At 49.5% G+C, this 12,631-nt stretch overlaps 1 protein-coding gene across 1 annotated transcript in view; it reads left to right on the plus strand.

Annotated features, from left to right (window-relative positions):
- CACNA2D4 (calcium voltage-gated channel auxiliary subunit alpha2delta 4) overlaps nt 1–12,631 on the plus strand; it is a 131,648-nt gene that overhangs the window by 102,161 nt on the left and 16,856 nt on the right. Inside the window, exons 28-32 of the mRNA XM_075428538.1 lie at nt 2,464–2,525; nt 3,629–3,643; nt 5,576–5,620; nt 6,574–6,636; nt 12,530–12,600. Of these exons, the coding sequence (XP_075284653.1) occupies nt 2,464–2,525; nt 3,629–3,643; nt 5,576–5,620; nt 6,574–6,636; nt 12,530–12,600 (256 nt within the window). The remainder of the gene's footprint in view (nt 1–2,463; nt 2,526–3,628; nt 3,644–5,575; nt 5,621–6,573; nt 6,637–12,529; nt 12,601–12,631) is intronic.

The raw sequence follows: 12,631 nt of genomic DNA on the forward strand, positions 1-12,631 counted from the left end.
TCAGTTATACTTTGGAACAAGCAGAGGGGGTTTGTGCTGGGTTTCTCCCTCTCACCTGAGCTGTAGCATCATCATCATCGTTACCTCAGACTGAGTCACTGCTTTCCTCCTTTCCACCCATCCTCACCAACAGCTTAAAGGCACCTGGGAGGTGCTGGGAGGGTGTTTGTGGCCTGTTTCTCCTCAGCTCCCATGTCTTACTCAGCTCACCTGAATGCAGAATAGCCCCCAGCTTTCCTTTCAGTGACCTCTTCAGACTGCCGTGATGCGAGGGGCAGTGGTGCTCAGCGCAGCTCCATGGGGAGCAGCCAGAGATGTGTGCCGGACTGCTGGGAAGGAAAGAAAGGGCTGGTGCAGAGAAGATGAGTAAGTGCAAGCCCCGTGGAGAGGTTAAGGCTGCAAAGCTTGCATCTGAAGGACACGACTTGGTGACAGATGGCACAGACGGCTTAGACGTGACTGTGAGTGATGTGGAAAGAGGAAGGAGAGAGCTGGGAGGCTCTACTTTCTGTTCCTGCCACCGGCCACCAGTGCAAGCCCCCCGGTACTCTCCTTCCTCAAGTTGCAGTGAACTCTGTCCAAGCTCAGTACATGCTACTCGTGCCTCCTGGGCAGAGGCAAGGATTCACAAGCAGGGACTGAGCTCCCTTTGAAGGACAATTTGAGGATAGATGTTCCTGCTGGCAAAGCCATGAGCCGCTCAAGTGTCTGCATTGCAAGGTTAGTTACGTAGGTATCAGCTCCTTTACAAGTCTCTTAAAAACTGTATGTCCCGGGTGATGCTCAGTCCTATTGGTGTGATCTGCTGCAGTAAGGGGAATATACTCTTTCTTGAGATGGTTTTAAAGAATAACAATGAATTTATTTAAAGCTACATGTCAGATCGGACATGTGGGCCTCATCAGACTCAGCAGCACCGTTTGCCTTCTCGTGGACTGCCGATTTGTCAGCAGGGGCACCAAGCCAAGCTGTGCCTGCGATAGCCCCACTGAAGCCCCTGAATCTTCACCTGGGCTGGACTCAGCCCTGTCCTTTCTCCTCTGTTTGCATTCTTTTACACGGTTTTGTGCTCTGTGAAGCTTAGGGCAAGGCAGCTCTGCAAAATCATTCCTTTCCCCCACGTACAGGCAGGCAGAGTCAGTCTACAGCAGGGAGAGCTAGAGAAGAAATGCACCTGTGAATGGGATTTTGTGAGATGTGCCAGCAGTGGGAATGTGATAAGAAGGACGCTGGTAAAAGAGGCAGAGCTGATGTCAGGTGCCAGGGTCTCTGTACATGCTGCAAGAAAATATGCCATTGTATACTCAGGTTTTAATTCATATCCTTCTGAATTGGAGCATCAGATCATACTGTTAGTTTAAAAGCACCCACACAGCATGATTCAAATCTAAAGGATCTGTTCTCCCCCCTTTGAAGCGCCTGCTAATTCAGAGGAAATCTGTAGAAACAGCACTTCATCTGCCTGATATTGGTGGTTGTGAAAAAAGGCTCAAACTCTCCTTCTCTGTACTTTTTCTCCCTCACTTGCACTTTATATTCTATTTCAAGGTCCTGCTTGAGGCTGTAATTCCTGCAGAGCTCTTGGTTTCAACTAGTTGACACACAGCCCCGTTGTTCCCCGTCACCGTGCCAGGCTGTGCACGACTGCGCTGGTTATTACGTGTGCTTGTAGGCAGCCTACCCAGGGACAGCTGGGTTATTCTGCCAGGGAGCCCCTGCACCATCTCTTCTCCTGTGGAGCTATGCTTTACTTCAGGAACATGATGCTGGGAATAGAAAAGAAATTAAGCCAAGAAATTAGGACACACTTCATTAAGAAACACACACTTTTGCTTAGCGGAGCGTGCACTCGGCTGGGACCGGGTAACGAAGCGCTACTTCTAATTGACACTTTTCCATCAGGTGGCTTTCGTGTTTTTGTGCTTTTGTAGTGGCTTAGGAGCGATCTAAATCAGTGTGGGCTCCCAGGTGGGGTTTTCAAATGAACCCCTTCCTCAGACTGCCCTTCTTTATTTCTGGTTGGTGCTGTGCGGTGCGGGAGTTGAGGCTGGGGTGGTCAGAAACGCCTGTTCTGGCCAGGCAAATCTACAAAAGATAAAGATGAAAGCTCACGTGCTCGCTCTCCTGTTGGGTTGGTTTGGTTTTTTTTGTGGGATTTTTTTTTTTTTTTTGTTAGTTTGTTTGTAGCTCCAGAGTGTTTAGTGGGAGGGAGGTGTCAGGACCTCGGTACAGCAGTCAGTGTCCCCTTTTCCTCTACCTTGTTAGACCTCTGACTCTGGCTTGGCAGTCTGACTCGGCGCTGATTCCCCAGTGCTCATCATCCACACTTGGAAGCAGGCTGCGTATGCGATTTCCATCCCATCGCTTCGGGGGAGTATTTACCCCTCCTTTCCTAACTTGTGTTTGTCTTTCTCTCTCTTGCACATTCCTCTTTTCGTCCTCCCCCCTTTTTGTTTCCCATAGCGGTGGGTGTGCAGATTAAGCTGGAGTTGCTCCAACGCAAGTTTTGGATGGCCACGCAACAGGTAGGAGCATCAGCAATTGTGCAGAGAGACAATTTCATGCTCTTCATCGGCTAGGTTGATGCTATGGAACATCACATAAGATGCCATTTTGATGAGGGCTTTTGTGAAATTCATATTAAAAGATTTACGAAGTAGATTAGTTTGAAGTCACACATTTCTGTAATCCTTTGCCAGCACTAATGCTGCGTGAGCCGTGAGTCTGTTCCGCAAATGCCATGTTGACAGTGTCAGCATCCTGGCCTGGCATTAGCTCTGCTGCATATGAGACATTTAATTGTGGAAATATGTTTTGTGCTCATTCAGCCTTTCAGAAACCTCATAGAAATCTTGATAATGGTAACAAAACGTTGCTAGCTTACCAAAATAAAAATTATTTGCTCTGGGAATAAGCCTTCAGTGCTGTCCTGATTTTGGACACTTGCTGGACTGAGAAGTGGAATAATTAAAACAGCCCCCTGGACTGAGAGGCAAGAAAAGTGAAACACCTTTCCCTTACCACCCAGGGGCTTTTCCCCCAGGCTTTCCGTCTGGGGAAAGGGGACCGAACAAGCACCCAGCAGAAGTGGCTCTCTGCTGTCAGGAGAGGGGACTGTCATCAGTCAGCGATGACAGCGAGGATAGAGAAGAGGGGAGGGCAGGAGGCTGCTCACTGAGAGCGAGGACACGTGGGGAACAGAAAAGCCCAGAGTTGGCCATGGTGGCAGGAGCATCCTCGCAGGCGGAAGATCACGTAAACCTAACCTGAGCTAAAAAGACTTCTGCAAAGCACGTGAGCACATCCTGAAACATCAGCAGAGAGCTTCATTTTAAGAAAATCTCCTGAGGGCCATACCCAGGCAGTTCTAACACAAACTAAGCCCACATGGGCCTTAAGTGAAACCAGGAAGGCTTGTTAAAGAAGCTGAAAGGAGGCCTGTGTGCGAAGTGCCTGCGTACCACAGCCCTCAGAGGTGCTGGTATAAAAAAAACCTGCATATGGTTTCCCAGGATGTGACCGCTGTTTGACAGAGGAATGACTAACAGATTTGTTTTATCTCTCTCTCTCTCACTTCACCGCACGCTGTGCCGCTCTGGATGTCCACGCTGTGCCTCCCGTCTCCCAGCCCAATGACAGTGATGTAAGTAGACAAAAGCTGGGGATGGGGAGGCATCCCGGCGTGCCTCGCCACAGCGCGGCTTCGTAACTGTGTCGTTTGTGTGCCAGCATATTATACACTGTCCCCTGTCTGTCGTCACTGGAGACAATCCAAGCCTGTCATAGGCTGTGTTTGTCTTCACAGTAATTAAGTGTCTTTGGCAAAGCTGAAAGTGCTCTGGGTCACAGCAGTTTCGGAGACCTGACCAACAGCAGGAGGATGCTGTGAGGTAGGCTGGTCTCGGAGGAGGAAGCTGTGCCCATCAGGCAGTAGATGTGGTCTCAGAGCAACCAGGGAGCCCAGGTTCAGCTCTTCCCCAGGGGCTCCTTGCAAGCTGCCGGTGCTTCAGATTGGGCTCCTCGCCGCGGTCCCACCGCTGCGTGGCCAGCCCAGCACTGGGCACTGCTGGAGCTTCTCCAGATCTGGAAGAGTGGTGGCGGTGAGACTCGATCCTCACACTGCTGAGGAAGATGCTGTGAGTCATGGGCCCTTCTTGTGGGAAACCACTCTGGTTCAGCTGGGTTTCTGTTCTGATTTCCAAGCTCTGGGCTCTGTTTTTGTTATCCTCCAAGGCCATAACAGTGGTTTGTTGTGGCCAAATTTCTGTGCTGACCAAAGGAAGGAAACCATTAGGGATGAAGTTACAGGGCCACGTCTAAGCACACATCCAGGGAGACAAAACAACCTGATACTCTTTTGTGGTGAGACAAGAGTGAAATGATGCTTGCAACTGTGGGTAAAGGGATGTTTTTAAACCATCATCCCTAGAGCCTCAAAAAGCCAGTCAGCACTGGAGCATGAACACGCAAGACTGCAAAGCCACAGGGCTTGAAACAAAATCAGGCATCTCTGAGCCTCCCCTGAAGCTGAGTGGAGGGATGGAAACCTGAAACTATTGGTTTTGTTCTGCAAAACTCAAGAGGAGAAACAAATTCTAACTGAAAGTAATGGTCTTGTTGTGATATGAAATGTCAAATTCACCTCTTGTTACTGAGAATCATCCAGAAAGGGGTCTGGGGTTTATGTGTAAGAGTTTTGCAGAAATAAAGGGCAGCTGGCTGAGAGCAGACAGGCTACACAACACAGCAACATCCTTCCCTGACCCCAGAAAACCTCTGGCAGGAAGGGGACCCCATGTACAGAAATGGCAACACCATCCAGCTTTTTTCCCTCTGCTGCTAGAGAAAATAGCTTTCAAACATAACACACAGAGACAGACACACGCAGCCACAGCAAACTCAGAACAATTATGAAATCAATAAGCACCTGAAGGGCTTGGTTACTCACCACTTAACCCCTCGTGTGCCCACCCAGTTCAGTGTTGCAAAACACATGTCAAGTCTGGGACACAGTAATCCTAAATGAAACAAATGGATGGTGCCTTGGGCTACACGAGCACCATTCACATCCGATTTTATCATCAGCTGTCTGGAGAATAAAGAAACCAACAGCAGCAGCAGCAACAACAAAATCCCTGCCCGAGAAGAATCCTGATCTAAAACACCATGCTGGGTGTTTAGAGCAGACACTACCAGATGCTGAAATGCGTGCTGGTGTCTCACTGGTGTGCAACAGCCTGTGCTTCCACAGGCAGAGCTTGATGCTGCCCGCTTTGTTCACAAGTGCCAGCTCAGGTCGAAGTGCATGGGAAGCACATCAGGGAGGCAGGTCCAGGACTGGAGCCCTCGGCAAAGGGGATGCTGCTCAGAGAGGTGGGGAGTTCACAGAGCCAGCGAGTGGCCAGCCTGGGGGGTGGGACCTGTGCACACCGTAGAGCTCAGCTTGGTGGAAATGTCCAGCTATCTTGCCGAGCTTTGTGGGGTGCTGGTATGGAGACCTTTAGCTTAGCAGTCCCCAGGGGCAGGCTGTAAGATGAGGTCACGCAGTGGTGAATTCCCTGTTTTTCCTTTCTAGTGCAGTGCCTTGGACGGTGCCTGTCCACTAAGCTGTCAGGATGACGTAAGTTGCCCAGATTTCTTCTGTGATGGGTGTGATTGAGTGCCTGCTCTGTGGAGATCTCTGTCTCTCCCCAAAAAAAGGTATTGCCTATCATCCCCTCACAAGAGGTTGCCCAGCTGGGGCGGACCTCACATTGTTGAGACAAACCTGCATTTTAGGCCTTTCGCCCAGCTGTGAGATGTCTGCTGAGCCTGGGCTGAGGCATGAGGGTTCCAGCCAGTGACTCTGAGGAGACTCCATCTCCTCTAAGGCTGTCACACTGGCAACCCAGGTCTCCCAGAGAGAGTGGCTATTTACGTGACAAGTGTGCTGGACACCCCTCTTTGCATTTACGCCACTGCTTCAACCTTCGTCTCAAGCATATTTGGGACATGAGCTGCTCTGCTCTGGAGAGTGGGATCACCAGAGAATTTTCCCTCTGTGTTCATGTAGGATTTCCTCTGCATCCTAGTTTTCCCCTGTGAGACTTAAAGGTTTTCATCTAAACTCTATGCCTCCATTTCCTGCTCTGCAAAACAAAAGTGAGGCCAGCACTGATGATGCACATCGGTGAGGAGAGGGTTATTGCATGAGTGGTTACAAAAACTCTGAAATCTGAAGATGGAAAGCGTTAGACACCATTTTATTAACGAGAGGTGCTCTCCAAAAATCCTGTCACTTCCTGCAGGATGCCTTGCCTGCTTGAATGTGGCTCAGAGCCTGCCAGGCCTGCACACAGCCCTGGCGAGAGACAACCTCTGTCACAGACGGCTCCCAAAGTAGGTACCTCAAAAGGCAGAGAGCGAAAAGTCAATTGTGTAAAACCTGTAGGAGCTGAGCCGTGGGGCTAGGCATGGAAATGCTGGGGCTGTGCCCATAAGCGCAAGCCCACGCCGTCCATGCTGCACACAACATTACACACCAGACAACTGTGGAAAAAGCTGTCTTTAATGTTGCTTCTTTCATCTCTGCAGATTCTGAATTGCTTCCTCATTGATAACAATGGCTTTATACTCATTTCCAAAAGACCTGCAGAGGTAAGAGAGCATGAAAGAAGGAGGAGAGTGTGCTTGGCTTGTTCCTGAGTAACCCACCAGAGCTGGTTAAAACAAATGAAGTTCAATTCTGTAATAAAAGTGGCTGCGGCGTAATTAAATTCAGATGTGTAGTGAGGGGGAGGCCTCCCGGCAGAGTGACAGCACATCCTGTGTAAGGAAGGAGTTTGCAGTGATAAGAAGGAACTAGTCAAAATATCTTTTTACCAGAAGTGAGGAAATTAGCCTCCTTTCCCTCGGTGCAGATGCTACTGAAAGATGATCTGAGGCAGTCCCAGAAGGCAGGTGTGCCCTGGCAGGGGAAGGGAAGGGGAAGGAAAGGAAAGGAGCAGTGCTTTTGAACGCTTCTGAAGTCAAAGCAGGCATTCTTCAGGAAAGGAAGCTGAGGGGATGGTAAGAGCAAAATGAAGATGAAATCATTTAAGCAAATGGGGAACAGGAGCACACCTGAAGAACTGGAAGATTTACTGGACTCACAGAGCTGAAAGAAGTAAGGAAAAAGACTCAGAATAGTAATAAAAATATAAGCAACAAAAGTTGCTTCCTTTCCTCCTGCTGCCAACACCTCCATGACCATTTCTAGGGAGCTGAAGGGGCACAGTTTGTGGTGTGACATCCCGCGCAGCCTGGGTAAAGTCAGCGCCACCAGCCACTGCGTGGTTTAGCTATCCTTTTCTGCTCTCTGGTAAATTCACCACAGAGCTGTTTGTTTCAAAATAATGAAAGGCCATAGATTTGGATGTCAGAAAGTGAGGTGTTGGAACAGTCTCATAAACTACAAAGCAATAAGTAAATAGTAAGAGTGGGCTTATAGAAGAAATGAAAAACGGAGCGGTTTTGTTACTGATGGAAGCGTGGAGTTTCATTAAAAGGGGCGTAGCACTGGAGCTAACAAGTACTGTGTGCGTGTTTACAAAAGGCAGTAGATCGGATCCCAGAAATTACTTTCTTCAAGACGTGTCAAACGTTGAAATGGAAATTAAAGTAACAGGACACCTGATGGATGTGATTAGGACACAGCTTCTATAAAGGAAGAAAACCTATCTTATCAGCTATAGTTCTCTGAAAGTGTAAACCAGGAGATAAAGGAGAATGGATGGCCTACTGCATTTCAGTTTTTCTAAAAGCCTTGAAGAGTGTCCCTTACAAGAGACTGTTAAAGAAGTTCTGGTTAAAGAGTGAAGCGTGAAGTAGTGGCATTGATCTCAAAGTAGCTGGGACAGAAAAGAAAGAAGAGGAATTTTTAGATGGGTATTTAGATGGAAGACATCAGCTGTGTAAGTCCCATGGTTTGCCATCTGGACCTGTGTTGCTTAGCATATTCAGCAGAGGCTGGCAAAAGAGGAAGGTGAGATCATGAATTCTGTAGGCACTACACAGCAAGTCCAGAGAGGCCAAGATGAGAACTGTTGAGACTCACAAAGCAAAATGAATCAGCAACATAGTGGCTCCAGGGGACGATGCAGACAAGGGGGGCGTGTTGTGAGGAATAACCAACCTCTTTTCTCTTGGGAAAGTGACCGACCTGATGCACTGAGTATTCCAGTGAAAGTGCCCCTTCAATGACATGATGTGCCAGAATAAAAAAGAAAGCTTGAAAAATAAGGGAGGAAGACGCTGTAAAGTTGTGTTGGCTCCCTGCTCTAGGAGGCCGGGTCCTCCTGCGTGTTTGGGATGGGCTGGTAGTCTTGGGAGCCACTGTTTCCTCCTCTGACCCCCATGCATTTTTAAAGGTGCTTTACTGAGTCCTGTGGCGTGGACCATGTCCATAGATAAAGGCAACTATACCCTTTAGCTACCATGTCAGCTGTTCATTCTCAGCACCACCCTCCTGGGTTCTGTCTCTATATTTTTCCTGCATGGGAAATGGGTTTTTCAAAAAACTCGTAGCTGAAAGATCTGACTAGCAGAAACGTGGCATTATAGTGGATTTGGGTAAATTATAAACATTATCCACATGCCTCTGAGATCAGGCATTTTGGCAGGCACCAGAGCTGTCATCTCCTCCAGCTGTTACCTCCCCTGACCTTGGAGAGTTCACCACTACTTTTCTTGTGATTTCTTTATCTTGTTCCAGTTAATGCTTTTATTTCCCAGTGGCACCATGAGTGTCCACACTGTTAAAGCCTACTACAGGGAATTCAAGACAGCAGCAGCGTTAAATAAATGCTCTGGGTTTCATAGCCTTGCTACCTGAATGTTGCTGCGTGGGATCACTTGCTGCTGTGTGGCCTTCTCTGCCCCATCCTACACTCTTCCCTCAGTGCATCCTTTAAAATAATGCAAAAAAAAACCAAACCAAAAAAACCCTGTACCTGGATTTTTGTGGCGTTTCTGCCTTTCTGGAGAAGTCAGCTTGTTCACTACCCTCCCTCCTTGCCTCATACGAGCAAGAGTGGCTCAGCTGCCTAGGTCAGTGTTCCAGTCCTGCAGCGGCGAGAAGGGCAGCCTGCCCACACGCTGCCTGTTCTGCCCCACTGCCCGGGACGGGAGGGAGCTGACTGGATGCTGAAGGAGCGAGGGTGCGTGTGGGTCAGCCATCTGCCCTGCTGAGATATGAGCAGGGCCCCGCGCACGTCCCTGCTTACCCGAGGAAGGCAGCCAAGGAGCTTGCACATCCAAAATGCCTGCTTCCCGGGGCGAGGTGAAAGCTAAGAATGGTGGAGAGGTGCCAAAGTGCCAAAGTGTCCTTATAGCCCCCGGACGAGCAGCTGGCACTGGAGACCTGCTCTGGGGGCTCCGAGATGTTTTGCTCTGTTTCTCTGCTCGCTCCCTGGGGGCTGTGGTGCTTTACAGTGTGCTCAACCTGCTGCCTGCCCAGGGCTGCCTGCTGCCTGCCCGGGGCTGTCTGATGCCCTCACCACCTTCGCTGAGTGACCACACCAGAGCGGCTTCACACATGAATGGGGTGAGGACATCCTGGCTCAGGCTCGGGCTCCCCTCTGCCCTTGGGATGGGGGGTCAGGCGGGGGGATCAGCTCTAATAACCTCTGCCTGAAGGCGGCAGGAAGCTTACTGGCAGCCAGAAGCCACTGTGGAAGAAAGAGGGACTCAGAATTTTAAAGAGTGATGTGTTGGAAGCTCCCTGCAGGATTACTTGGGGAAGAATGGGTAATCTCTTAATTCAGGCTAATCCCCCCATCCAGACTCATCACGGAGGGAGCAAACAGTTAATAGCCAGAGCCAGGAGGAGGGAGTGGGTGAGGGAGAGGACCAGGCAATCTAGGGCAGGGGAGGAAGGGAAAGTAAGCCACAGGCCCAGGCTATGCTGCAGCGAGAGCTGCTCCGTGCTATGGTGCTATGTTTCTGCCAATGTCTGCAGCCGTGGCCCCACCACCGCCCCGAGTGTTTGGCTGCCTTTCGCTGCCAGCCAGAGGCACAGCTGCAGGTCACAGGTCTGGAGGTCCCTCCGCCTGCTGCATCCAGATGTCCCCTGGCTGGGCTGGCTAAACCTCGTTGTCTAGCACTGCTGCCTTCTCCCTGAGGCATCTTGCAGGGTATATCCACAAGTTCTGCCCAGTCGGGACTCCAGGGACAGGGTGCAAGGGGGCAGCTCAGAGGCCGAGGTTCCACCAGGGCTGGGCAGAGCTTGTGGAGAAGTAAGGTCTGGCTTTGAGCCACGCAGCGAGGAGCCTGCCCGCTCACACAAAGCCTGGAGCATTTGGCAGATCCCATTTGTCTACAGCCTTTGTGTGTACCAAAAGCACAGATTGCTCAACGAGCCAGCAAAGCACGGACAAATGTATGTCTGTGAGCAGCCGTGTACCTTGCAAGCTATATGTGTTCTTCCAGATGCATCTCTTTCCTGTGCATAGCCTGCATGTGCACTTGCTGTGCACGCTCAGCTGCAGGGGGATGTGGTACAACGTGTTAGAGGCGATGCTTTGTGCTGTGAACCTCTGAAATTGCAAGGGCCTGTGGAAACCTGCCCAGAGCTGGGAGTCAGGAGAAACACAGCAGAGGGACGTCTGGAAGAGCAGCAGCCAGTCACTGGAGGAGGCAGGTTGTAATGAGAGCTGCTTTGGAAAATGTCATTTCAGTACAGGACCGCCTTGGTTTCTGCCAAGTGATGCTTTCCTGTGTCACTCCAGGTAGTAGGACAGGGCGCCTAAAACAGCACTGAGCTTTGAACGTCTGATTCAGTGTTGAAGGACAGTTTGCTGATGCTTTTCTGGATGCATTACCTGGGTCTTACTCTCAATTCCACTAATAGCTCCTCACACTTGTACCTATAGGAACGACATCCTACCTGGAGAAATTTGGTCAGACAGCAGCATCTCTGGACAGGGTGGGCCCCATTTATAGTCCTGCAGTGGCCTCCTGCCCTTGCCACATTGATTGCCACTTGCCCTGCATTAAATCCTGATGGAGCTGCAGACTGGTATTAAATGGAAGCAGCTGGCCTCCTCACCACCCTAACCAGATTGAAAGAGCTAGGGAGGTGAAAAAACTTAGTGCTTGCTCAGACACGTTGGGCTATGTCTGAGATCATTACAGCCTAAATGCTCAAAGAAGAGCTGATGTTGTGTATCAACTTATACAGTGAAATGGCTGCTAAAGCCTGTTGGGAAGAGGCTCATAACCATGTAACACTACTGTGAGATGATTACCATATGATCTTAGGTAAATCTGCCTAAGGGTTTGGGGTTTTTTTTAAGTGGAAATGCCCCACTCACATAAATGAAGTCAGCTGTCATCTGCTAATATGTGCTAAACAACTGGTAGCCTATCAGTGGAAAAGTAAAATGCCCCCCCCCCACCCCGACTGCATGAACGGTTCCATAGCTGCTCCATCTTGTTGAAGATGTCCTTGCTCACTGCAGGGGGCTTGGACTAGATGACCTTTAAAGGTCCCTTCCAACCCAAACTATTCTATGATTCTATAATATACAGGAGCTATTTACAGTGTCAAGACCCATGGACCAAGAAAATAGATGGAGTACATCTCATATCTGCGTTTTTATCATTTACAAGTGTTTTATTTACTTGCTTGCAAACAAAGCAGTGGACTTGGCAGATTTGAAGCATTTTGCAATCGATTTGTCATGGTTTAGTAACCAGGAAAGCCAGGACTGTTGTTTGTTTGAAGAAGTCTTTTGAGCAGCAGTTCCTGGATTTGGTATTGGGACTGTATTTGAGGTCATTGACTCCAAAACATAAGTGGGACCAGAGGGCCACAAGCTCTGCTTTTAGTCCAGGCATGCAAGTGGTATTTAGGGATTGTTGCCCCCCAAATGCAGAGAGCTGTGGCTGTGCCAGAGCATAGTGTGTAAGCTAAAGGGAGGGACTGGTTTGTGTTGTGTTGTTTGGGTTACTGCTTGCTCGGAACTTGCACAGCAGTGAGTTGTAAAATTGTGTTTGCTACCTAAATAGATCTGTATGGCGTATTTAAACTAAATCTGTATGGCATACTTACACATGGGGTGTCAGTTGGCCTAGGGCAGCAGGAGAGCAGAGGTTTCCAAAGCCACTGCAGCCACGGGTAGCAGAGAGGCTCAAGAGGCTCAGGCGTGCACATCCAGAGAACATGGATTCACAAAAACCCTAGGGGAGCCAGGCTTCCAGTGAACCAACATGCCCGGGTCTCTGCATCTTGAGAGTCTGCCTTTTTCTGTCACAAGCTGCAGGGACTGACGTGGGCTAAATAATTTCCAAGCACAGTAGGAACGACGCAGGATGCCCAGCTGGCAATGGAGGAAGTCCTCCCTCAAGCTTTCCAGCCAGCCAAAGGACAAACCTTGCCATTGCCTCCTTATAAAACACTCATTATGTGTAGGAGGCCTCCAGAGAGACAGGATTGGCTGGAGCCATCAAACATTTGGAAATTTTACCGTTGACAATTTATTCTGTTTTTTTTTCTTTCTTGTGCTTGCAGACTGGAAAATTTTTTGGTGCAGTGGATGGCTCCGTAATGACCCAGCTGCTAAACATGGGCATGTTCAGGCGGTAAGTGGGGGATCTCCGCTCTGTACTTCAC

The sequence above is a fragment of the Opisthocomus hoazin genome, chromosome 8 (genome assembly GCF_030867145.1).
Source record: "Opisthocomus hoazin isolate bOpiHoa1 chromosome 8, bOpiHoa1.hap1, whole genome shotgun sequence".
Taxonomy (NCBI): Eukaryota; Metazoa; Chordata; class Aves; order Opisthocomiformes; family Opisthocomidae; genus Opisthocomus; species Opisthocomus hoazin.